Source organism: Podarcis filfolensis (assembly GCF_964270895.1).
Source record: "Podarcis filfolensis genome assembly, chromosome: 9".
Lineage (NCBI taxonomy): Eukaryota > Metazoa > Chordata > Lepidosauria > Squamata > Lacertidae > Podarcis > Podarcis filfolensis.
The window spans coordinates 61624613-61652088 of NC_139610.1; the positions used below are offsets into that span (position 1 = coordinate 61624613).

At 45.1% G+C, this 27476-nt stretch overlaps 1 protein-coding gene across 2 annotated transcripts in view; it reads right to left on the bottom strand.

The window, feature by feature from the left end:
• Positions 1-3786: 3786 nt before the first annotated feature.
• The window catches only part of MMRN1 (multimerin 1), a 69904-nt gene continuing 46214 nt past the window's right edge, over positions 3787-27476 (bottom strand). For both annotated transcript variants that reach the window (XM_083571020.1, XM_083571021.1), the window contains exons 6-8: positions 23095-25047; positions 11059-11208; positions 3787-7015 (exon numbers count right to left, since the gene is read on the bottom strand). In XM_083571020.1, the coding sequence (XP_083427146.1) occupies positions 6594-7015; positions 11059-11208; positions 23095-25047 (2525 nt within the window). In that variant the 3' untranslated portion in view covers positions 3787-6593. The remainder of the gene's footprint in view (positions 7016-11058; positions 11209-23094; positions 25048-27476) is intronic.

Genomic DNA, 27476 nt, shown 5'->3' on the forward strand with positions numbered 1-27476 from the left:
TTGCACTTCTCTGACTTCTGAGATGCAGTAGTCCAGTCAAGCAGTGCATACCAGAATGGACATATCAAGTTAAAGTGTGCTTGCTAATGTACATACTAGTGAAGCTAAAATACATGTATGGAGCATCATTTATTTATTTGTCATGTATGCTTTCGTTGAGATTCTTGCATTGCAGGGGTTGGTCTAGATGATCCTCGGGATCCCTTCCAACTCTACATTTCTATGATTCTATATACATTTTTGGTGAGCATTTTAGGATGTTTTCACTCTGATTTTTATACTTGATTATAAGGTTTGTTGTTTTTAAAGTCACTTTGAATTCACTTTTTTTTGAAAAAAGCGACAAATAATAATAGAATTGCTTTGCAAAACATGTATATTAGGAAAATTGGATATGTGTGTATGAGGAGAAATTTGAAATAAAATGCTGGTTAATTTTCAGGAGGACTTTTTTTAAAAAAACTCACAAATTGATCAAGAAATGTGGAGAACTGAAGAAGATTCAAAAAGGAGAGATTAAGAGAAACTGAAATTGACAGATTTGCACATCTCTATTCCATGAAGGTAGCCATCTGTCCAGATAACTATGTTCAAAGTCACCCATTCTCTTTCATTATTATTATTTTTTTACTACTGGGGGCTTGTAAATAAAGTGTTCAACTGGTACTGTTAAGCCAGGGAAATAGGATATCTTGCTTCTTGTAAAACCTGCAGCTTGCAACAAAGTGTTTGGAAAAGTGACGTGCTGACAAACACTTTCAAGGATGGCTCACTTGGCATAAGTGAGGAAAGAATCGTGCAAAGCGCCACGATAAATTGGATGGGCTTGTCAAAGCCAAAGCAGATAAAAATGTTGCCATGGTAATTGGGCTATCCAAATATACAGAGGAGGCAGCCTGCGATGTGCCGGATGCCGGACTTGGCTACCGTTTTTTGAGCTTTGGGGAAGAGATAAGCACCACACTTGGATTATCGGGGAAAGCATAAAATGAATATGCTGCAGGAGAGGCTATTTGCACTTACGCTTAAAGAGAGTAGCAATGGGGAAGCTGGGAAGGTGGAGAGAAAGATCCGCAGGAAGCTGGGGTGATTGATTTCACTCTCTTCTGCATAATGGTTAGCCTGACCGATTTTATTGATCTGCAGCTATGGTCAATGACAAATGCTTCCTGAGACCAAGGTGTTGATAGGCCTAGTAGCCCTCCTCCCCTGTTCCTAGACTTGCTGTAATGGTAAAAGAAGTGAGCCGGACCCAGGAAGGAAATGGGCTGTGGTGCCATTTTGGGAGACAATCTAGGATGGTTCACTAGCACAACAGTGTATATTGATGGTACAACATTAAGGGAGCCACGTCTGCAGTTGGGTGTGGCTTGGTAGCAATGTGCATGGTCAGATATTTATCCCATTTTAAATTCAGTTCAGGGACACAGGTGGCACTGTGGGTTAAACCACAGAGCCTAGGACTTGCCGATCAGAAGGTCGGCAGTTAGAATCCCCACGACGGGGGTGAGCTCCCGTTGCTTGGTCCTTGCTCCTGACAACCTAGCAGGTCAAAAGCACGAAGTGCAAGTAGATAAATAGGTACCGCTCCAGCGGGAAGGTAAACGGCGTTTCCGTGCACTGCTCTGGTTTGCCAGAAGCGGCTTAGCCATGCTGGCCACATGACCCGGAAGCTGTACGCTGGCTCCCTTGGCCAATAAAGCGAGATGAGCGCCGCAACCCCAGAGCCGGCCACGACTGGACCTAATGGTCAGGGGTCCCTTTACCTTTACCTTTACTAAATTCAGTTCATTACATTTCTGCATCGGTTTGTGGATTATTTTTTAAATCCTCCTGAAAATTCACCAGCATTTCAATGTGCCTTTCATTAATAGGTATTTTTTTGGGTGTGCAACTTTGTCATAATGTGCACATTTTTGCAAGCTGATTTAATGCATTTTGGTGTGCTGTATTTCCACACGAATGTCTGCATTTCCATGCATACTTCCCTCTAATATCAACTTCTTCTCCTTTTAGAATTGAATTGCAAAATTCAGAGGTGTGAACTTGGAAGGACAGCTGCATTTTGGTTCTTGGGAAGTGCCAATAGATGGAGACACATTGAAATGTGAACTGAACCAAATTCCTCCCCATCCTTAATCATGATGGGAACAGGGCTGGGGAAGATCACCTTTGCATTATGCTAAGGTTTCTCCAGCTGCCACAGAGACAGCATTACTAATGCATCTCTATGCACCTGATGATGTGTGCTGCAACAGGGCTGTTTTAATGGGATTGCAATTGATGGGTGACACAGCAAGCTGGGCTTAGCTTACTGTTAGCGATTTACGATCTCCAATTAGTTCCTTCAGATAAGGGAACATCAGCAGACAAAAGAAGTTTCTCCTTCCAGTGTCTCTGCACTGACAGCAGAAAACCAGCACAGAATTCAAGACTAGATCCATTTGGGATACAGCAATGCTGAAAGCATCTATAATTTGCTTAAGAACAACAGACACGATCCCAGTTATTTTATTTTTTATTAATGGAGTTTTATTAATGGAGTTATGTATTGTTGCAGAATCACCAATAGATGGCAGGGACCATATTAAACTATAGACTTATTCTGGCTATGCTTATAAGTTTCTCCCACTGTTAAGACCGTGTTCATGGAAGACAATCTTACTTGGCTATGAGTGATTGCCAAAGAAGAGAAGAAGTATAAGCTTCTCATGTGCAGGGAACAGGAAATAACATAACATCTCCTGCTGGCCTCTCTTGTCGTTGTTGTTTAGTCATTTAGTCGTGTCCGACTCTTCATGACCCCATGGACCAGAGCACGCCAGGCACTCCTGTCTTCCACTGCCTCCTGCAGTTTGGTCAAACTCATGTTAGTAGCTTTGAGAACCCTGTTCAACCATCTCGTCCTCTGTTGTCCCCTTCTCCTTGTGCCCTCCATCTTTCCCAACATCAGGGTCTTTTCCAGGGAGTCTTCTCTTCTCATGAGGTGGCCAAAGTATTGGAGTCTCAGCTTCAGGATCTGTCCTTCCAGTCAGCACTCAGGACTGATTTCCTTAAGAATGGATAGGTTTGATCTTCTTGCAGTCCATGGAACTCTCAAAAGTCTCCTCCAGCACCATAATTCAAAAGCATCAATTCTTCGGCCAGAATTATGGTCCAGCTCTCACTTCCATACATCACTACTGGGAAAACCATAGCTTTAACTATACGGACCTTTGTTGGCAAGGTGATGTCTCTGCTTTTTAAGATGCTGTCTAGGTTTGTTACTGCTTTTCTCCCAAGAAGCAGGCGTCTTTTAATTTCGTGACTGCTGTCACCATCTAAAGTGATCATGGAGCCCAAGAAAGTATAATCTCTCACTGCCTCTATTTCTTCCCCTTCTATTTGCCAGGGGGGTGGGGTGGGACCTCTTACCTATATCTAACTGCATGTTAGCAGAGACATCTGCAAAGGGGATGTTGTTGTCATGGACTGGCTGGATGCAGAGGACTGGTGGGATGCACCAGCTGAGAAACCCCCAAGGGCACCCCCAAGTGAAGAAGGCGATGTGCGGTCAGAAGGGGGAGATGGAGCAGACTGGGAGGAGGAGTTGAAGACGTAACATTTGTTAATAGGTGGTGGTGGAGGAGGAGCCAGAAGCCAATTTGCTCAATATTCATTTTTGGGGGGATGCCTTAATTTGAAGGGGCCATTAATTAATCCTGGGGTCCTGGATGTGTCCACAAATTGTGCTTGCTCTCTGTGTGTTCTGTACGCAAACTGACATGGCAAAGACTGCAGACGTGATGTTTTTTGGTTTTGTTAATTCTTGTTTATTCCAAAAGAATAATAATAATAAAAAGATGCGTCCAACAGAACTCTCAAAAGACTTGCATCGCTCTTAGAAACATTATGTTGTCTTAATAGCCACGGTTAAATTATTACTCATAACCAACAAGCTTCAAGAGGACAACTATGGAGAAGTGTGTATATGTGTTGTTTTTTTCAATAAGCAAATTGGGTGTGGTCTACATTATAGGTGTACTCTCAGTAAATGCTTTATTTGAAAGGGCTATAGGTCAGAGGTCTGCTCTGGGGAAACGAAATTTGTTGGTATCAGGGAGGAAAATATAGAACAAGAGAGCCTTATCAAGAAATGGACTTTAGAAGAAAACAATTAGCAACTCTGAAGATGGAGACCTGGCTTGAAGGATTAAGCAGGGAGGGCAGGAAGGGCAGTGAAAGTCATATTTAAAGAGAGAGACGCAGTCTCTGGTGGGTCATTTGAATTTCATCCGCAGAGTAATTTCCACGCTATTTAGCCCTATCCATGGCAGGAATAAAGAGGGCTAAACAGGTTATTAAACTGACAAAGTCATACAAGGGGTGGGGAGGGATTTAGCCATGTGGGCACGACATTTGATAAAATTCAATGATACGCTAGGATAGGTTAGTGACAAATGGGGGATTTTAAGTATTTACAGGAAGATAAGGTGCAGCTGATGAAAGAAATGGTTGGAATATATATATATATATATATATATATATATATATTCAGAGTTCATGGTGTGTTGGGGATTACTTTTATAAACAGAAGACAGGATTAAAAAAGCAAAGCATGAGCTGAGCCGGTGTTATTCTCAACAGCAGTTGTAAATAATATACAGTTCCTTTGCCGCAGTCTCCCACCCACTTTTTTTTTGCCTAACATTTTAGGCATAATGGATTCATTATCAGTGAATATGGCCCAGCAGGAAGTGAGGGGGATGAATGTGTTAACCCGCTTAATTGGTGCTATTAATTGTCTAATTTATGAGCCGCAGATTAAATATATGGATTGTTGATCAGGTTTTCATCAAAGCTTTCCCCTGTGAGTGGTGTACTGTGTAAACCATATAACTCCCTTGAATTAGGATATATATATATATATATATATATATATATATATATATATATCCCCACCTCAACAATTATTGCTGCTATTTTTAAAGCAAGAGAAACTACCATCAGGGCCGACTCTACCGTTTGGCAGAAGGAGGTGTACCCCTCAAGAAAGAGGTGCTGGGCAGGCGGCATGGGATGACACTATTCCATCACCAGTGTTAAGGTTCAAGTGGCAGCCCAGCTGGCTTCTGCACATGGACCAGGGAGCAGGCACTCTCTTGTCCTTCGCCTCAGGCACCAAAATGTATTGGCCTGGCCCTGACTACTTTCATTCAGCTTCCTCATAGCATCACACTTCTTTTAGTGCTCTGATTGATTTCTTAATCTGTTCAGTGTGTGCCGCACAGTTTATTAAAAACTTATAGGAAGTTCGCAGTTACAGAGAGGTTACACTTCCTGTAATTCTGCTGTTTAGATGGAATCTTTTCAAGGTGAAATGTGAATACCTTACATGTCTGACCGGCTAAAATGAAATAAAAATGAAAGGGTGGTGGTGAGACTAAACGGAAGCCAATTGAGTATATATGCAGGCATGATTTTATTGGCCTATGTGCACATTGCTTCTTCAACTAAGTATTCTATGTAACTAAATGAAGAGTGAAACCTAATGAAATCTGGCCATTTTGGACCGGGGATTCAAAAGCTTAGGTGCTTCCTAAGTAGGCCCCTTTCACAGAAGTGGACCCATTGGGTTGGGAAAATCTCCCAGTGATGCAGTCCCATTCTGCTGGTCTGTTTATGTGACCATTCCAATCACAAAGGTGGTGCCCTTACCAGCTCAATGACACCCACCATCCCAACAGCTTCCTCCCAAAATAGAAAATGGTGCCGTCATGATCTGCCTAGTACATGAGCAAATGGCTATGCTAGGACAGGGTGGACAGAAGGAATCTACTGAGTGATTTGCAGTAGACACTACATGTGTTTTGGAATCTTAGTAGCTTGACAAGAGCAACAAGGAAAAAAGCTTTCCACACCCTGAAGTGCGAGGCTGAACTGAAGGAAAATGGGAGGGAATCCAGGATCCTTGTGTGACAGGGCAGTAAGCTCAGTTCCAGAGTTAAGCATGCATTCAGAGGTCCCTAAAAACTCAGTGTATGTCTGCCCCCACCCTGAGCCACTATTGTACAACTGGCTGGTGGTTCACCCAAGGCTGAAGTTTACCCACTGGTGGCCTGCGTCACACAAATCCTGAAAAGAAATCAAATTCACTTAAACAATGGTGATAACATGCATAACTTCTTGTACATTTCTTTTATACTGGTGCAAAATAGCTGCATAAAAATAATGGACATACTGAAGACATTCAGCTGATGGGGTGCCTAGAACTATGGGAGACCTATTTACAAATACCTCCACTTTGCCAACCAAAGGTGCAATGGGACAGCTGGCCGTTTTCAAAATTTGGCATTCAGGTAGCTATCTAATGAGATGGGCCTCACCACCTATTTTCCACAAGGCCTCCCCTGCTTTTAACATCTGCGTGGCAGGCAGAATGTTGCTTCCTACAGCATGAAGATGCTGATTTGGGAAAGAGGTTTCATGCCTCGTTTCTGCCTATCATGCAGTTGTTAAAAGAAAAGATGGCAGCCTCAAACAAGAGTTATTTTTATTAGAAGCAAAGGAGAAGAGTTTCCATTGTGGGTGACCGCTTTCCTATAGAATGGAATTTATGTGCGGTACAATATGTAGCCAGTAAATGTAGTGACAGGTGGGTATTTGGCTGGGATCGAGCCTGTTGCCAGCCTGAGCCAGACTTCTTGCCCGTAGTTCAGTTCCAGTAAGGCATCTCCAGTAACCACTCTCTCCAGGTATTTGTTCTCCTTCGTGTTTTCAGACCGAAAGCCCAGCTTGTCTATTCCGTCGACCACTAGGTAGCCTGAGAGGAGCGGGCTGTTTGATTCAATGGTGTATTCGAAGACATAAATGCCCAGGTATGGCACACGGAACCGTCCATTTGCTGGGACATAGGAAGACCCATAGTTGACATCCAGATTGTTAAATCGAATAGGGCCAGGAGTATTCATTCCGTAGGTGTGCGAAGCAAAAAAGGCCACCATTGGTGCATATCTGTAAGATCCTTTTGTAAAATCTGCAAGGGGGGGGGACAAACATAATGCAAAGATAAGCAAAGATAAGATAAGCACATTTGCTAGAACCGTTGGGTGAAGATAGATGTTATGGCAATCATGGGTCTGCTATTGAAATTGCCAGACCAAAGTGTATTTCTTTCCTATAACATCCAATGAAACTCAGAAATGAAGGTTGAGGAGACCTCAAAGTTGCAATATCCTAAAATTTCCCCCGACCCCAGCCAGCATAGCTAATGGTTAATAATTATAATAATTTATTATTTATATGCCTCGTGTCTGACTGGGTTGACCTAGCCACTATGGGCAGCTTCCAAGAAATGATAAAAACCACAATAAAACATCAAACATTATAAACTCCCCTGAGCAGAGCTGCCTTCAGATGTCTTCTAAAAGTCAGATACAGTGGTACCTTGGGTTACATACACTTCAAGTTACATACGCTTCAGGTTACAGACTCCGCTAACCCAGAAATAGTATCTCAGGTTAAGAACTTTGTTTCAGGATGAGAACAGAAATCGAGCTCTGGTGGTGTGGCGGCAGCGGAAGGCTCCATTAGCTAAAGTGGTGCTTCAGGTTAAGAACAGTTTCAGGTTAACAATGGACCTCTGGAACGAATTAAGTTCTTAACCAGAGGTACCACTGTAGTTGTTTATTTCCTTGACATCCGATGGGAGGGCGTTCCACAGGGCGGGCGCCACCACCAAGAATGCCCTCTGCCTGGTTCCCTGTAAGCTCACTTCTCACAGTGAGGGAACCACCAGAAGGCCCTCGGTGCTGGACCTCAGTGTCTGGGTTGAGTGATGGGGATGGAGACGGTCCTTCAGGTATACAGGGCCGAAGCCATTTAGGGGTTTAAAGGTCACAGCCACTCATCCTTGGTTTAGCTGTTTTATGCCTGAGTAAGAGTCATAAGACTTGAAATACGTTGGGCTGATAAGACACCTTCTCCCTCCTCTACCTCACTGTGAACCCTGTCCTGCTGCCTGCCCCACAGCAGCCAATAGTACAAAGCAAAAAGGTGAGGAAACCAGCAGAATGCTGTCATGTTACGGAGCGAGTGTAAGTACAGGCGAGCAGGAAGATCTACACGTAGGGCTGCTATTTTCGACGTTCACCCCACGTCTGCCATAACATCCAGATCTGCCTTTTGTTGTTTTCTCCTCAAGCGGAATTGCCTATTTAAATGGGATCAACTCTGTATTGCAGACACAGGGGTGGTTGTAAACTTTCCCCCCAGGCCTCCTGTCAAGTTCTCAAGAAGCTAAAGAAGAAAAGCGGAATGAATTCTTAAGTACTGTATAGAAAGCAATTTTCTCCACAATTAGCGTCAAACGCACCAATAGGAAAAAAAAATGCTTCTTTTTTTCGGAAACAGCAAGGAAATTTCAGTCTTGACTGTGCTGCATTATTAAGAAGAAAAGCTTTCATGCCATTCTCTTCCCCCCCAATGGCTGTGTCACAGATTTTTGCAAATGTAACATGCTTGCATATGCCCAAAATTTTGCTCGCAAGCAAAGATTGGGGAGATTTGGAAGCTTAATAATAATAATAATAAATGGGGAAATAAAAATGTCCTTTGTTTCGTTTCCTTCACCCGTAGCATATAAACCAATGCATGCACCACTGTAAAAAAATGAGAAACGACAAAATTGTGGCTGAGAGAGGCATAAAACACAGATTTCATGTATTGCGAATGCAAATCTCAGCTTGCTCATTTTTATAGCAAGCGTCACTGTGATGCCTCAACTGAACATTTGTGGCTGAGCAGAGTCTATGTTGGTGCGAGAGCTCAAACCCAGACACAAATTCCTCCCATTACAGTGGTACCTCGGGTTAAGAACTTAATTCGTTCTGAAGGTCCATTCTTAACCTGAAACTGTTCTTAACCTGAGATACCACTTTAGCTAATGGGGTCTCCCGCTGCCGCCGCGTCGCCACTGCGTGATTTCTGTTCTCATCCTGAAGTAAAGTTCTTAACCCGAGGTATTATTTCTGAGTTAGCGGAGTCTGTAACCTGAAGCTTCTGTAACCTGAAACGTCTGTAACCCGAGGTACCACTGTATTATTTTTGTTACAAATGTTGTAACTCGCTTAAGGGACATCTCACAAATCACTTTGGGAGGGAGACATCTAATAAATTTGGGGTGAATGCCTAAAAATGGAAGATGTGACTGTGATCAAACACAAGGTATCCCCACACTGGGCAAAAGATTCCTGCATTGCAACATGTTGGAATAGACGACCGCTGTGGTCCCTTCCAACTCTACAATTCTATGATTCTACCCCCATCCCCAATGACTGCCCTGGGCAGCTGAGTCTGGAAGCTCCTCTTCTAATTTCCCAGAATGCCCCAGAATGATGCTTCATTGGAGTCACTGTGGGAAATGAAAAATGGCGGATCCATCGGAGGGCTGATGCCACTGACTGCTGCTTCTGCATTCAGGGACGTTTGCCAGGGTTGCCAAGTGATGAAGGAGGGACCCACCAGTGGGCGCTTTCACCGTGGAACTGACCCTGTCCTCATGAGACTGCCTGTGGCTCCCTATTGAGTGTCTGCTCCGAGTTTTTGCTTGCACACTGCGCAAAAGGGTCCAAAAGGGCTGAACAGGAGGGCCAGCTTGGCCACATGACCGTGGGTGTCTGGGGACGTGTGTGCCATGCAGCGTGCATGGTTCTGGCGCCAAAATTTGTGGGTGCCAGGCCCCTTCAAGGGGAATTTTGTGGACCTATGGTGCTGAGAACATGTAACAAGCAACATGGTGAAATGATTACATTTCATAGTTGTCAGCTTACAGATTTGAAAATAAGGGACCAGCAGCCTCGAAAATAAGGGATCAGCAGCCAAAATAAGGGATTTTCAGAACACAGGTATGTTCAGCTTCTGAGCCCCTCCGAGCCAAAGGTAGAAAGCCCAGCCAGCAGCCAAATGAAGCCTCAAGTGGTGATTCCCACAGCGCAGCAACCCAGCAAAGGGGATGCAGCAAGGAAAACCACGTCACCTCTCCGCTGGGAAGTGCTGAGCAAAGGCGAGTCCCCAGGCAACGCAGCCGATTTGATCGGCACAAGGCATGCAAGCTCCACCCCCCAGTCGTCCTTAGACTCCTTATTGGGTGAGCAATGCAGCCAAGCAACACAGTTGGAGCCTCGCTCCTCCCTGGCCGGCAGGGAGGGAGGGAGAGGAGCTGTTTCCTTTGAAACCCGGGAAATTTAAGGGATATCATCAATAAGGGACAGCAGCGGGACACGGCGCTGGGATAAGGGACTTTCCCGCCAAACAAGGGACGGTTGACAGCTATGTTACATTTGTCTAATGCTCTTTTAAAGCCATCCAAGATGCTGGCCATCACTGCCTCCTGTCAGAGCGAGTTCCATAGTTTAGCTATGTGCTGCATGAAGAAGGGATGAGTCTTTTTCAGAGATCCGTTTTACGCAGATGGAGCCAACATGCATCTCATTGTACATAAACTAGTGCGATTCACACCTTTTCCTGAACTCATGAAGAACCACAGGCAAGAGGCACCAATTCAATTTTCTCCCCTCCTGAGGGAATGTGAGAAAGGAACTGCTGCCGCACACACAGACCTCAGGCTCGAATGTCCGTTCCCTTATTTATTTATTTATTTTTATTTTGAAATGGAAGGCGCAGCCTTAGTCAAACGCGTAATTTCCCAATAATGCAATTTCACAGCCTCTGTAACAAAAAAATTGCCAGCTTGCTCTGGCCTATTTATGATAGCGCTGCTCAGCTGACAACCATCTTGTTCAATCCCTCCATAGGGCTGCTTGCTATTATTATTTTTTATGGACAGGCTTGTGAAAGAAATCAAATTTTATACTTTGTGATGTGGGACGCATCAAAATGGGGGATTGCGGACTCTCATCATGAACCGAGTGCTTTAAAGGAGAGAGAGAAAGCCATGACTCTGCCACTGGGGAGCCTTTGTCGAGAGGAACTAGGAGAGGGAACTTGGGTCTCGTAATCTCTGATCTATAGCAGAAGAGGCACAGGCAAAGGGATGGCTTAGGTTTTACTTATACTCGCCTATACTTGTAGGAGCGTTTTCCGCCACCATCTTCGTGCTGCAGTTGGCTCCTCCGAAAGGATAGCGGCAAGCGCAGACAAAGCTCTTCCTCTCATTGACACAGGTCCCCCCATTTTGGCACGGGGAGCTGCTGCAGCTCAGATAATCACCTGCATTGAATGGGAGAGAAGGACATGAAGGCACAGAAGCAAGGAGCTTTGCAAAGACTTCCAGATTGCAGCTTCCTACGCCAACTCTTCCCTAGCTGTATTTGAATCTCAAGTTAGAGGTGATATGGGGAGAAAAGACAACCACCATTGTTTATTTGCATATAAATTACACCATTTCCCAGGATTGTGTGGTAGTGGTGTTTTTGCTTAATATTATTTGCCACTGGGGAATTTAGTCAGACACTGCTTGCTGCCACTGACTGGGTCTCGACTGGCTAATTGCTCCTCATTTCTGCCAATCCAAGGCATGAGGGAAGAGCTCAGTCCCAGCCTCCATGTCCAAACATACTGTCAAATAGTATTTTATCCCTCATTTATATGCTACTTAGCGCTTTACAATCCTGCTCCCATTTTACAGATGGGGACCTCCCTTTGAGTCGCTTGCCCCAGGCTATGCAATTATCCTAGGGCAGAGCTGGAAGCATCTTGAAATTAAAGATTGGGCAAAGGCTCTCCCAGGCATAATATGCCACGTGAGGTGGGCATCTGTACATACAGAAACCTGAATCATACCATTTGTGTACTTCAGCAGGAGGCTCTCAACACATACAGGTGTCTGTGTAGAACAGTAGTGGCCAAACTTGGCCCTTCAGCTGTTTTGGGACTACAATTCCCATCATCCCTGACCACTGGTCCTGTTAGCTAGGGATGATGGGAGTTGTAGTCCAAAAACAGCTGGCGAGCCAAGTTTGGCCATCACTGGTGTAGAGAAAATGCATTATAGACATGGCAGAAGTAAGCGTGCCTGTCCCTCTGCCACTAGCAAGTACTAAAGAGCTCCTATTCAGAGGCGACCCACCCTGTTTTGCCACCTGAGGAGAAAAAAGGAATGTACAGCTTCCTGCCTCCACACTGCTGCCGTCCACTTCCTCTGCATGCCAGAACATACACATGCTTGCCAAACTCGGTGAGATTTCCACAAGGCTTTGATGCTCACCTTCTCTGCCCCAGGAGTGGGGAAGACGAGTGGCAACATGGTGCTTTGGAATGTCCCCTCCCCATCACTGAGGTGTGGGGAAGACAACGCCACACACTGGAACGCTTCCAGTGAGAGGGGGCATTCTGCTGGTGGCAGAAGCGGTGGGGCAGGGGACCACCATCTCTTGCGCTTCTGCCACCTGAGGCAGCTACCTCACCCTACTTCAAAGGCCGGCCGGCTTTGCTTCTATCTGTAGGCCAGGTGTGGGGAACCTTCCATATGTTGGTGAACTACAACTCCCATCATCCTTGGATGTTGGTCATGCTTGCAGGGTCTGATGGGGGTTGCAGTTCATCAAGATCTGCAGGGCCAAAGGTTTCTCCCACCTGCTGTAGACTGAAGAGGTAAGGTAAAGGTAAAGGGACACCTGAATCATTAGGTCCAGTTGTGACCGACTCTAGAGTTGCGGCGCTCATCTCGCTTTATTGACCAAGGGAGCTGGCGTACAGCTTCCGGGTCATGTGGCCAGCATGACTAAGCCGCTTCTGGCGAACTAGAGCAGCGCATGGAAATGCCGTTTACCTTCCCGCTGGAGCGGTACCTATTTATCTACTTGCACTTTGACTTGCTTTCGAACTGCTAGGTTAGCAGGAGCAGGGACCGAGCAATGGGAGCTCACCCCTTTACGGTGATTCGAACTGCCGACCTTCTGATCGGCAAGTCCTAGGCTCTGTGGTTTAACCCACAGCACCACCCGCGTCCCTACAGACTGAAGAGGTACAATCACAGTAAAACTTGATTATCGCTTGATTCTATGCCATGGATAAACCGGGCTGAAGTGTAAGGGACAATTCCCCTTTCCCCTTGAACTGTCCACTGTAAATCACAGCTCTCTGTTATCTGGGGATTAGACAAATTGAATTGCCGGAGACTATTCAACAATTCCAGCTCTTTAGAGTCCTACGCAGTGACAATAGGGGTATGCACATTCTTGCGATGAGATTGCCAAGTGGGCCAGCCTCTGAAACTTGAAAGAAAGAAAGCCCAGGAACGCTCAAGAAGCAGGCTAGGTGTGGGGTGATGAAAAGGGTGTTTCAGAATAAGCGCTGATTGCCGGCAGATGTGTGGAATTGCCTCTTTTCACAGGCACTTCATCGGCACTCTGAGCTATCTTTAATTTCCAGCCCAGTCATTTCAGATGCCATGGAGCTCCTCGGTCGCAGCACTTCGACGGTGATGGATTTGAGCTTGCCAGGCTGAATGCAAAGCTTTGTGCGCTTTGTGCAAAGTGGGGGGGACCTCCCCCCGCAACACACTGCTCCTGGGGGTAGACAGATGAGGTTTATGGACTGCAGCACGCCAAGGAGTTTCTGTCCGACTTAAGTAATTATTTTCTCTCTCCGCTTTCCCCCCGCGAACACATTGCATCTCATCTATCACAACAATAAGTGCAGTTCGAGTGCCAAGAGAATAAGAGGAAAAGCTGCCTCACTTAGCTTCATATTTAGGGTTTGCCCAGAGATTGGAGGAAATCAACATACACACCAGGTGCTACTGCATGTTCTCACTGTGGGGGCAAACCTAGGTTTGGACAGCATGGCTTCAGGCCACAGGTAAGGGTCACATAAATGGGAGATGCCTCATGTTAGCCTTGACCAAGCTTTTTCCTTCCAGATGTTTCAGATTACAGTGGTACCTCAGGTTAAGTACTTAATTCATTCCGGAGGTCTGTACTTAACCTGAAACTGTTTTTAACCTGAAGCACCACTTTAGCTAATGGGGCCATCTGCCGCCGGAGCATGATTTCTGTTCTCATCCTGAAGCAAAGTTCTTAACCTCAAGCACTATATCTGGGTTAGCGGAGTCTGTAACCTGAAGTGTATGTAACCTGAAGCGTATGTAACCTGAGGAACCACTGTACAACTCCCATCAACTCCAGCCAGCTGGGGTTGTGGCCCAAAACATCTGGAAGGAAAATGCTTGGTTAAGGCTGCCTGATAACAACAGCAGCAGCAACAAAAATCCCATCACATTTATGTATTTATGACATGCATATACTGCCTTTTCCGCCAAGGAGTGCATGGTTCTTGCCCCCCTCGTTTTATCCTCACAACGACCCTATGAAGTAGGTTAGGCTGAGGGGCAGTGGCTGGGTTGGACTGTCCTCACCCCACTGGCTGAAACCGTGGTCTCACCAGGCCCTAGTTTGGCACTCTAACCACTACACAACACTATGGGGAAAGTGTAAGCTAAATTATATCTCCTTGACATCATTCTGAGTCCCTTCTTCAGCTTATCCCCACTACTGTGACCTGTAGGACAGTCCTCCCTTTGAAGGGCTGTCCAGCCCAAGTCTGGTGTAAAGAAGAAGTACCAAAAGAAAGAAGTGTGAGGACTTTAGAACTGAAGTGAGCAGGCACATGAGCCCCCTAGCCACTATCTTCCCCACTATGGAGATGTGCTGTATTTTACTCTTTAAATGACAGCCATCATTTCTAAGTTTGTAGCTATGCCTATACAGAAATAACTTTCTAAATTGGCTCCCACGCACAGAGATTAGCATACGCAAGTTTTATGTAAATATCCACCCTCTTCACCAGCGATGCATTTCCTATTTTGTTGTGATACATAAATGTGCATTCTAGTCTCCTGCAAGTGTATGCTAGCGCATGGATGAAGGAGTGGGGCAGGGACAACATGGTACGGTGTCCTCTCTCCTATGAAATAGCCCAATATTTAAATGGATATCCAGGAATAGATTTTCCCTATGTCCAGTGCCAGAGACACGGGAGGAGATGATGTGCCAATGGATGGTCCAGCTTTCTCCTTCTTCTTTCCCCCCACTTACTTGAGCCGAAAGAAAGACTCACTGCTGATGCTCTGTGAGTTGAAACCTCAATGTCTGCGTCTCAGAAGGGCAACTTTCATTTCCTTTCCAGGGAATTTGTTACACACACAGAGAGAGAGATGGTTGCCCCTACACAGAGTTAATTTGCCTTCTATTTTAATGTGGGTGGGGACAGAAAAGGAAAAGATAGACCACCCACTGGCCACCTTGACTAGAAATAAAAATCCCCACCACCACCTGAAGGGAATCACAATGTGCGCCCTATTTATTTTGAATTTTATTAGTGGGGTAATGATGTGATGATTGAATTGAATGGGGGTAGTTAATAAAGGGAAATTGATTTCAGATTGATTTCTGGATGATCTCGGTGATAAATTAATTGAGTAAGAACTTATTTGGGTGATCTTATTGGGGTGCAAATCAATTTAAAGATTTGAGGGGAGTGATTTGCATGGGTAAGTAATTGGCTTCCCTTCTGTGAAATTCAAATTCTGCTAATTATTTTCAAATTTGCATTTAGATGCATATAAATTAGCACATGCAAATTCTATGCAGATTGGTGGTCCTCTTTTACAGTGGTGCATATCCTCTTTTTCGGGCAGTGTGTCAACTACCACCCTAGGCAGCATCCTAAAGCCACACCCCTGGCACTTGCAACTTCCATATGATAAAGAGATGAAGATATGATGAAGATAAAGAGAAACCCAAAACAGTGATCTAGTTGTCTCTGTGGACAGAGATTTATTGTATACCGTAATGAGCTTCTAGCTCAGTGGGGATTTGAACTTTGGTCTCCCAGGCCCTAGTCTGACACTCTAACCACTGTACCACACTAAGGTGAATTTGCTTTACATCATTTGAAGCCCTCTTTGGCCTATCCTCTCTAGTGTGATCATCTGTCCTGCTTTTCAGGAGGAGTGAGAAACCAAAAAAGGGGGTGAGGAACCATATCTCAAGACAGCCCAATGAAGATTGAGCATGCTCAGTAGCCATAGAATGCTACTGGCTCTGTTTGTGCGTGTGTGTGTGTGTGTGTGTGTGTGTGAGAGAGAGAGAGAGAGAGAGAGAGAAATGGATGGGTTGGAACAGGAATGAAACAAAGTGTCTTGGACGCGGTCATTGTGGATTGACTGGAACACTGATCAGGAGGATTTCATACTGCAACATTTTGTTGCAGGTCCCACTTGTTCTAAATACTAATAAGGAGTTTATCCTCTACATAGAATCACAGAATTGTAGAGTTGGAAAGGACCTTCCAGTGGTTCTCAACCTGTGGGTCCCCAGATGTTGTTGGACTACAACTCCCATCATCCCTAGCTAGCAAGGCCAGAGCTAAGGGATGATGGGAGTTGTAGTCCAACAACATCTGGGGACCCACAGGTTGAGAACCGCTGAACCTCCTGCAATGTGGGGATATGCAGCTGTTTCATACGGGGATCGAACCTGCAACCTGCACCACACTTTAATCAACTGAGCTATCCAGGCTCAAATGGTGCCATCCTCTTTAGTGGTGTGTGTAGCAGGAAACGAAAAGAGATGTGTGAGAGAGGACAAAAGTAATCCGAAAGGAGCTCAGACAACGTGGAATGTTGTCTGGTTATTGGGGGTGAAGTAGGGTTGCCATATTTCAAGAAGTAAAAAATTCGGACACAAAAGTCGAGCTTTTTGAGGGGATGTTGCAGGGTATGCTATGTGCATCGTGTGGCGATGCCTTGAGGCTGCCAGTGTGCCACATATCAGCTCTGTGTAAATAAAAGATCCACATTGCCTCTGTCTCAATAGTCTGTGAACCAATGTAATAATGATGGGAAGCTATTTCAATTTGTTTCAGGATGGCCGAACGGCTTATTTTTGTCCATCACCTAAGGGGACCTAAGGACTGAATGAGCAGGGATGGCATGTACTGCCCTCTCTCCCGCTGACAAGAGTTCGGTTTGGGGAGGGCCGCTGGTACTGCAGCAATAAGAAGTTGCTGCTCTTGTAGCTATTCCATTTTTTCCGAGACAGAGTCAGTGCTTTCCCTCTGCGCTAAATTGCAAACAACAACAAAAACCCCTTTCATCTGTCTCCTGCCCTATTGCACTGAATATGCAAAGTTGAAGCATGGAGAGTCAAACTGAATTAGGGTAACGATCAATCTCTCGCAATTAAAACTCAGAGTGCAAAAGACGTTCACAAAGGCGCTTTGGCACCGAACAACAACAAAGCAACAGTGGACGCCTCGGTGTTTGGGAGTCCACCGGATGCGGTTGGCATTTACAGCTAAACATTTTTGAGAGCCAGCGTGGCATATTGGGTAGCCTAGGACGGTGGAAGATCAGGGTTTGAATCCCAACTCAACCACGATGCTCACTCAGCCAGGCCAGCCTAATCTACCTCACAGGGGTGTCATGGCAAGGATAAAATGGAGAGGAGGGGAACCATGTAGACTCTTTGGCGGAATAGTGAGGCACAAATGTAAGAATGAATAAATATTTTGCGGCCTCCATTTCCCCCAGAAGGCTTGTTGGGTTTCTCGAGACTCAGACTGTGGGAGTAGAAGGGGGGAAGGTTTAGGGGTCAGAGCGGCAGGTGGTTTAGAAAGCCTGGAGACAAAAAAAAAAATTTGAAAAAAGAAAACTCAAGCCTCTCCCTCACACTGACCTCCAATTGCTCTTTCTCCCTATATGTCCACCTCTCCTTCTCTCAAAGAGAAATAGACTAACGCTGGAAGAAAATCTGTGAAAATGGGTTACCTTAGAGAAGAGAGAGAATGAAGATAGGCAATTAGAGTGTCCATTTTGGCATCACCAAAAGAGAAGACACCAATTTACATAAAATGTGCATGTGTTAATTTATATCTATCCATGCAAACATTAGACATAATGTACTAGAATTTAAATAGAAATACACCTGAGGATAATGGGTAAGTGTGGACCTGTATGTGCCTGCTCAGTCTGCTGCCCAGGTGCAAGCTGTTCATGGGAGACTTTAGGGTCACATTCAAACCATACATCTAAATCATTGTGCTGCCACTTTAAACAGTTGTGCCTTCACCCAAAGAATTCTGGGAGCTGTAGTTCATTAAGAGTACTCACAGAAGAATCTGAAGAAGTGTGCATGCACACAAAATGCGCCCAGAACAAACTTAGTTGGTCCCTAAGGTGCTGCTGGACAATTTTCTTATTTTCTTATTTATTTCGACTGCGTCAGACCAACACGGCTACCTACCTGAATCTAGAATCACAGACTTACAGTTTACAGAGTGGTTTAAGAATCAATCCCACCTCACAGGGAATTTTGAGAAGTGTAAGGTAAAGGACCCCCAGACGGTTAAGTCCAGTCAAAGGCGACTATCGGGGTATGGCGCTCATCTCGCTTTCAGGTGGAAGGAGCTAGCGTTTGTCCACAGACAGCTTTCCGGGTCATGCGGCAAGCATGGCTGGTCACTACTGGCGCAATGGAACACCGTGACAGAAGCCAGAGTGCACAGAAACACTGTTTACCTTCCCGCCACAGCGGTATCTATTTATCTACTTGTACTGGTGTGCTTTTGAACTCCTAGGTTGGCAGGAGCTGGGACAGAGCAACAGGAGCTTATTCCGTTGCGGGGATTTGAACTGCTGACCTTCCGATGAGCAAGTCCAAGAGGCTCAGTGGTGTAGCTCTGTAAGGAGAATAGAGTCTTCTAACAACTCTCAGCATTCTGACCAAACTACAGCTCTCAGGATTTTTTGGGGGGGGAGAAAGGCACGACTGTTTCAAGAGGTCTTGTACCAGAGGCATTACTTGTGCCCAAGACTGGGGGGCCCAGCACGTGTTGTGTGAGTGTGACATTGTGCGCATGGTGCTTGATGCATCTGCGATGTTGCATCAGTGGAAGGAATGGGGAGCATAGAGGGTGTGTTTGCAGGCTGGAGGCTGGTGTGTTTGGGGTCCCTCGATATTGGGGTGGGGGCTTGGCCCCCTGCCAGCAAATATTGAGGGGGGCAAAGCCCCCTCCGTCCTTGCCTCCTGCTTCAGCCCACCAAACCATCTCACGTTTCCCTGAACCCCCATGGAATTTCTGCTCCCATTTTAATTTCTGATGGAATCATCTGACATCTCTATCAGGGCAGTGCTCTGCTTATAATGCCAACTGGGTTCCCCCCCCCCCAGTGTGGTGGGGAGCCTGGTATCAGTTCCTACCATGTAGTAAAAGTGGGAGTGGGAGAGTGTCAGACCGGCTGAAGTGAGAGGTGGTTTCCTTTGCCTTAAAGCTTTTGTTGACCTATTGAGGGCCGGTCCCCTCACCTCCCTGCCCCCACCATCCCCACAGCAACACCACCTATAGCAACAGCAGCAGAGTGTTGGAGGAGATCACCTCCTCCCCTCTCAGTTTGCCAAGGTAAAGCTCGGAATTGTCATCGGAGAGGGTTCTTTTTATTCTCTGCTGCCGCTGCTGAAATTTTTAATGCTGCATTATGCTTTCTACTTTGTGGTTTAGAATTGTACCTTTATATGGTTTTTTTATTGTTACCGTAAGCTGCTCAGGGTACTTGGTTAATGGGTGGCACATAAATACTATTAATTAATGAATGAATATGTAAATCTCGGGCTGCTCTCTGCTGGCAGTGTGGCTGGGGAATTAGAGTGGAAAAACGCTGAGGGGAAGGGGTTGGGAGAGAGAGCAGAGAAAGGGGAATCTCCACCTGTTTAAACTAGGCTAGGTGGTGCGATAGACAGCAGGTGTCTGTTGAAGCCGGGGAGAAATTGTTCAGGAAGGAACCTGAGTGGTGTGCCCCTTCTCTGACAGTTTCTTCAGGTATAGCCCTGCAGCAAGAGACAAAGGAGAGGGGGTGGCAGGAGGATGCTAAGATTGGAGGGGTTTTTCACCACTCTCCCCCTCTGTCTGAGAGTTCTGACTAAAGCCCAGAGGAAGCTGGAAGTCTGGTATAAGGATTCCAGATTGATAATTTGGCAATTCTGGTATGACTTGTTGTTGGCATCTGTCTGTCTCAGGTGCCCATGGAGTGTGTCTTCAGGGGTAAAGTCAAACAGCTGCGATAGCAGCACTGAAATACCCACCCTGGGGTGCAAGCCTGGATAGTGTGCATGAAGGTCCTGGGCTTCCCAGATGATTCACGGATGTGGTCCAAAGGAAAGCAGAGCAATATGTTTGGCACTAGTTTAGCTGCAGGAGTTGCTGGAAGGAGGCGTACAAAGTGCCATCCAACCATCTTAGGTAGGTGCACTCGCTCACAGAGTTAGAGACATAGCAGCAGCAGTCTGCTCAAAAGCATATAGTATTCTTGAGTTCCACCATGACTGCCTATTGCTAAGGTAAAGGTAAAGGGACCCCTGACCATTAGGTCCAGTCGTGACTGACTCTGGGGTTGCGGCGCTCATCTCGCTTTATTGGCCAAGGGAGCCGGCGTACAGCTTCCAGGTCATGTGGCCAGCATGACTAAGTCGCTTCTGGCGAACCAGAGCAATGCATGGAAAAGCTGTTTACCTTCCCACCGGAGTGGTACCTATTTGTCTACTTGCACTTTGACGTGCTTTCGAACTGCTAGGTTGGCAGGAGCAGGGACCGAGCAACGGGAGCTCACCCCATCGTGGGGATTCAAACTGCCAACCTTCTGATTGGCAAGTCCTAGGCTCTGGCTAGCCAGCTCCAAAAGCTCATGGCCCTTTTCCCTTCTCTGCCCATATTTTAAAACATGCAACCTGCTCCTTTCAACCCTCACCTTGCAAGTTAGTACAACTTTCTTCCCCAATGGGCCATGAATGTTGATTAAGGAAGCACCAATAGGTAACCAAAAACCAGCAGGCTATGCAAGAACATAGGGATGGGGGTAAGCAATGTAGATATTGTTGAACTTCAGTTCCCATCAGTCTCAGCCATAACGGCCAATGGTCAGGAATGATGAGAGTTATAGTCCAACAACATCTCGAAGGCACTGTGTTGGCTCCCCTGACCTAGAGAAAAGAACACATTCTTTTCACTTGGATAGCTCAGTTGATTAGAGCATGGCGTTGATAAAACCAAGGTTGCAGATTTGATCCCCATATATGACAGCTGCATATTCCTGCATTGCAAGGGGTTGGGCTAGATGATCCTTAGGGTCCCTTCCAACTCCACAATCCTATGAATCTATGAACAGAATAGCATATTCTATAAACACTGTAACAATTCATTGGGCCATAGATCATTGATGAAGTACATGGCTTTCAAACAGAAAAACACAGATTCCACCCCTGTTGTCTCTAGTTGTGAAAAAAGACTCCTACATGAGATCCCTGAAAGCCAATAAGGAATACTGAGCTAGATGGACCAGCGGACTGAAGTAGCTTAATATTTTGACTCCCACTTCCCACTGTCCTGGAAATAATCTTTGTCACATATATGCGTTGAATGCAATACTGCCTGTTGTGAAGGAGCAGCTTTGGCTGGAACACGGTAAAGTTTCGCATGGAAAGATGCTGTTCAGCCCACAAAAAAGGCCGAGGCACTTCATCCACACAGCTGCTGACTTCTGCTGTTTCACTGCTGCGCAGAAAATGCTTCCAGCAGTTTAAGGCAGAATGAGTAAGCAGCAAGATATGAAATAAAGTGGAAACATTATTGAAGCCCCAATCCACTTTAAACTTCCTGCGTGCTTGATTATCAGATGAACTGCAAGCACTTGACTCGAGGCATGTCTTGAGCGTGTGCACCGAGGTGGAAGGAATGGAAATAAAGAAAAAGATGACGGGGGACATAAAAGAATAAAAATGCCTTTGCCGTTCACCAATTTACCTTATTGTGCACAAAACAATGTCATTTTGTCAAAGGCCTCTCTCCTGAAATATCGTTTTAAATTTGATCTCAGATTATTTGGTCGGTATAAAAACTAGTGCTAATTTGGTCTGGATTGACCTGGATTCCATGTTTCCGCAGTCCTCTTGCAAAGCACACTCAATCCTTTCCTACTAAATTAGGGACCTGGATGCAAATTCCATCCTTACACTCCATAACAATTTGACTAGATTTCCCCAGAGCACCATGGAACAATGCGCTGTTCAGCCACAGTGAATTAACTGTACGCTGTTCCTTAAGCACAACCCACCTTGCACATCCTCCACTTCCTCTGTTCCCTTGGCGAGACCCTTCTGCAGGCTTACATCAAGAGTCCTGCCAGAGAGCTAAATAAAACCCCACAAACAGCAGTTAATTTACTAACCCCTGTGTGAAGCCTAATTTCTGCCATCACCATTCAACAGAAGACACAGGAACAGAGATTCCACAGGACCAAATGGTGCAATGGGGAGATCTCACAGAGTTGCCCTCCTGACAGTGATGCCAATGTCACACACAGGAATTGTGGGCCCCCCACCTTTTCACCATTCCCATAAGTGACAGTGATGGTAGCTCTATGGGGCCACCTAGATTTGCTGGGGATTTGAACTTTGGACTTAACTGGATTCAAAATGGTGGTGGCGGCGTGATGTGCTTTATGTGTACTAGTTATGGCCTCTGCCAGCTAGTTCCAAGTGGACCAGGGGGATGCAATGTTTTCACGCCCTCCTGGGAGGAAAAAGAAAATTGCTCCCAGTGCAAATTACAGCTTTGGCTTCCAGGGCTCTCTGCTCACGTGCAGAATCTCATTCTCCGCACCGAGAGCATTTGAAGAACAAAATATTTTATTCTTATAGCGGCTGGGAAGGGCCATGGCTCAGTGGCAGAGCACAGATGCTGAATGCAAAAGGTCCAAGGTTCAACCCTTGACATCTCCACATGGGACTGAGAGGGACCCTTGCTTGAAACCTTGGCCAGTCAGTGTCAGCCAGTGTCAACAATACTGGCCTAGATGGACTTCCCATAATGCAGTGGTTCTCAACTTGTGGGTCCCCAGATGTTGTTGGACTACAACTCCCATCATTCCTGAGCTCTGGCCTTGCTAGCTAGGGGTGATGGGAGTTGTAGTTCAACAACATCTGGGGACCCACAGGTTGAGAAAGGCTGCCATAAGGCATCTTCCTATGTCCCTACACAAATCTGTGTGGATAAGTTGCAAGTTTGGGCAACGTCACTAGTAGTAATATTAAAAAGCCTTACCTGCTTCTGAAGCAGTGTCTGTGTTTCTCTGCATTCGTCCAGCCTGGTTTGCGGTCGTGCTCACTGGGATCTTTTTCACTGGCGGTGGCTTTTTAGAAACAGGAGGAGTTGCCTTCAGACGTTTGGTAATAGTGTCCACTGCCTCCTCTAGGGACTTGTCTACATACCAGGTTAGATTGGATAGGATTGTTCCTGCTTTGACCTCCAGCATGGATTCTGTGAGCTCTTGCAAGCCTTTCTGAAATAGCAAGTTGTCTGGATGAGCGGCTTTCACTAACCTGGGGATGCTGGCATTCATTCCTTTCAGGCTTCCGGAGACAACCTCACACAAGCTCCGTGCTTCATAGGCAGTCTTGTTTAACACAGGGATGGTCACAGAGAAGCGTATGGATTTGGCTTCTAGCGCCCTGATTCTGGAACTCAAGGCCTGAACCTGAAGAGAGATCACTTTATCCTTTTCCGTGGAAGCAGCTTTGATGTTTCTTACTGTGACGCAGTTGTTTGCTAAAAACTTGGTTATTTTTGCTTCCACTGCCGCCAGGCGACCCTCATAATCTTCATGTTCCTGAGTGGAGCCTGACCCCTTTCCATCCAGGTGGCCAATGTCATGATGATGCTCTTGCAGGTTTAATGTTGCATTTAGATTATGGCGAACTATGCTGAGATCACCAGATGATGATGAAGAAGAATGGATGGCGTTTGAAGTAAAGACACCTTTCCTGTTCTCATTGACTAGCACCTGAAGGGATTCATTCATCTCTTGAAACCGAGGTATTAATGTCAATATGCTTTCCATCTTCTCAGCGCTACTACAGCAGGCCTTCGTTTCATTCTTCATGGTACTCAATGTTTCTTTGAGCACATAGTTATCCTGGATAGTATCAATGGCACTGTTGATAACCATCATGGTTTTGTTTAAGCCATCCTCCATTAAAATGAAACATTCATTAATACGCCTCTCAGAGATTTCATTGTAAGCCTGAGCCTCATCTTTAAGCTCCTTCTTGCTTTTGATGAGTTCTTCAGTGGTAGAACTTAGTCCTGCCACAACACTGGTTAAATTTTCCAGCTTTCTGCTTATAGCTTCTGTTGCAATCTGTTGCTCATATTCTGATGTAAGGCTGAAGGGAACCCCTTGCTCAATCAGGGGCTGGAGGATCTCCATATCGTAACAGAGGTCGTTAATTTGCTCATTCATCTTGTCCATCTTATCATCCAAGGGAAACACAAGGTTCTCCATGCTTTTATTTAAGGAGTGCATGTTCTCTTCCATGCCCTTCAGTCGTGTTTGGAAGTCCCGCCGGCATTTGGACAATATGCTGCTGCACTCTCCATGTAAGTTATCTCTCTGGATCTCCAACGCTACGGTGAGGTTACTGATCTTGCTGTCTTGGACTCTGAGGTCATCATAGAGCTGCAGAACCATTAGACTCTGTGTTTTGACTTTCTCGTGAAGACCAACCATGTAATCTGTAAGGTTATTGGTTATTGAGTTCCCTGCTGTTGGGATGTTCTGGTCTGAGATCCGTTCAGCTGTCAACAGCTGTTCATGCACTTCTTTCATTTGAGTCAGAGTCCTGTTCAGAGATTCATAGTATATGTTGCTCCTTGAACTTTGATGCTCCAAGGCTGCTTCTATTGACCTCTGATGTTCCTGCAGGTCTTCGATTGGCTTCTCACATGTAATGCTTATATCCTCTTCAATATGGAGGATCTGGGTCCTTATATCTAGGATTTCTACCCTTGTAGGCCTGCTTTCTATCTCCCTAGCCAATTTGTTGTGAGAAGCATTCAAGCTTTTGATCGTTTGTTTGATGTTCTCAAGATCTGCAGACAGGCCAGACGTAATCTTGAAAATCTGGGCCACTGTCTCTTGTGTTTCACTCTGGGATGCTTTTACCTGCTCTCTTACAATTTCTTTGACTAGCTCAGCAATGCTTTTGGACTTGAGATCTAGAGGGGGGGAAGACACAATGCCTTAATAAATAAAGAGCAGGTTGGAGGGGGGAAAAGGAAGCAAAAATTCAATACTTAAGCATTATGTATGTATCTATGTTTGTATAACAATCACACTCTCTCCATCTCTTATGCGGTGGATTATTTCAGTTGCTGAATCTCAAGAGAGTTCTGTGTTTGAATAGTGCTTGTGCTAGTTGCTCTCATCCTTTTAATCAGTTTTGCTGTCCTGAGGGAGAAGCCATAATATGCTGTTCCCTGCAATTATAGACTACTATGACAAGGTGAAATGTAACCATGGCTTCTAGCTTAGTAGACCATAGATTTAAAAGACCTATCACTCAGGCAGATACAACGTTAACTTTCCAGGAAAACGGTGGACTGTCAGGAAGACAGCAGAGGCTCTCAAGATATTTTAATTGTCAGCCACCTAATTAGCACTGAAAGCACCTCCTGAATTTTGTTATTTCGAAGTGAAAAAGAAAACAGAGCTAGTCTGCCCTGCCTTTTTCAAGAGGGTGCAAGTGAACTTTTTTTTGGGGGGGGGAGCATGCAGTAGCATCCTGTAAAGGCAGACACATTTTTTGTGGCCCAAGATTGAGTAGGCTGGAATCCACTTATTAGATCAGGTGTCACCAACCCAGTGTTTGTGGACCCCATGGTGTTGCCAAACTCTTCCACTGTGCCCCTGGGCAGGTGCCCCAGACTCTGAAATTTCATTTAAATAAACAAATAAATCAAGTCTCTAGCTCTCCTAGAAAGAAAGTTATGAGCCAAAATGTGCAGGCACCTTCTAAGCAGTGATACTGGTAGTGAATACTGAGGAATGTTCCCTGCTGCTGTTGGACAACAACAGCATCAGTGTGCATGCACACATGTGTAAAATGAATATTTTATGATCTCCACAAGCAGGACCAGCAGGTCACAGCTGACTTCTGATGGTGAGCATAAGGTTGTCGGGGATGGCTGTCTCTTTAATGTCGTGTGATGCCACCACTACCCCAGCTGCAATTTTGTGGCTGGCGCCCCCCAGTACTCTCTCAAAATGTGCCCAGCATTCCAAAAAGGTTGTCAACCCCTGTATTATTATGATGAAGCATGTTCCAGACTACAAAAGGCTGTGACCCAATAAATTTCTTAAGATGCCACAGCTCACAAGCACGAATAATGTGCAAGGTAAATTGTAGCCCAACAAGATATGGTGGGCACTACATTGGCATATCCTGCCATACCACAATAACTCTCCGCAGGAAAGTGGCAATGAAGCAGCAGTGGCAGGAGCAATATTATCCCCCACACCTCCAAAGGTCAACAACTCCATACTGAAGAATTAGAAAGCCATATTAGAAGGAATAATGGATGAGCACTCAGCACATTTCACTATTCCCTTCTACGTGTGGGCTGAAACAGGGGGCAATGACTGTAGCCATCTTGAATATTTAGTTTCTGAGTATGAGTGACAAGCACCTGCAGTGCTCATATTTAGTTAAATGCAACAAAGCAGTGGCAGATGTATGTATTTATATATACTTTTATCCACCCTGTGAGAGAAAACCCTCTTCAGTTGGCGTACAGTGTACACAACAAACAAGTATAATTTAGATGAATTAGCTTTGATTTAGAAAGGCATCTGAGTTCAATCTATTCAGCTGCATCTTTAATACCAATGATTATGGGTTAAAGTGACAACATGGTTGAATAGCAGTTTTTTTAAATTAATAATAATAATAATGCTCTATCACATGGAAAAGAAAATGCAAAATAATGTATATCCATCAATATCTTTCATCTATGATCTATCTATTTGTCTATCTAGGCATTGGTGTACAAAGCCATATACAGCTTGGGACCAGAATACTTTAAATATCCTCCCACTCCCAACATACTCAACTGATTGCTGCATTCTGCAGTACAAAGCACCCTTCAGATACCATCATAATTCCACACAATACCAAAATTGGAACTTTTGGAACTCCCTTCCACTTTATATCAGACAGAAGCCTTCTCTATTGGCATCTTGGCATCTGCTAAAGATGTTCGTCTTCTCAATGGAGGTCTATCCCAGCTGATATATATATTTGATTTTATGTACCGGTAGGTGCTGTTGTTTTATTTGTTTTGGGGTGTTCTTTTTTTTAAAAAAATGTTGTTATAGATGTAACTGTTTAATATACGTTTTAATTATACTGTTAATCGCTTTGGGATGCTTCGTGGGAAATATTCTACAGTACACTAAGTAGAAATGAGGTTTTAAGCTGGTATAATCATTAGTATAACAACATGACCAAAAAAATCGCAAACTTTCACCTAACCTGAGGCAGAAAAAGAAAAGGGGAAGAAAGAGAAGGTTTAACTAATCAGAATACAAGGAGGGATTTGTGACAGGAATTGCATGTGACCACATGATGTCGAAACAAAGACTTGTC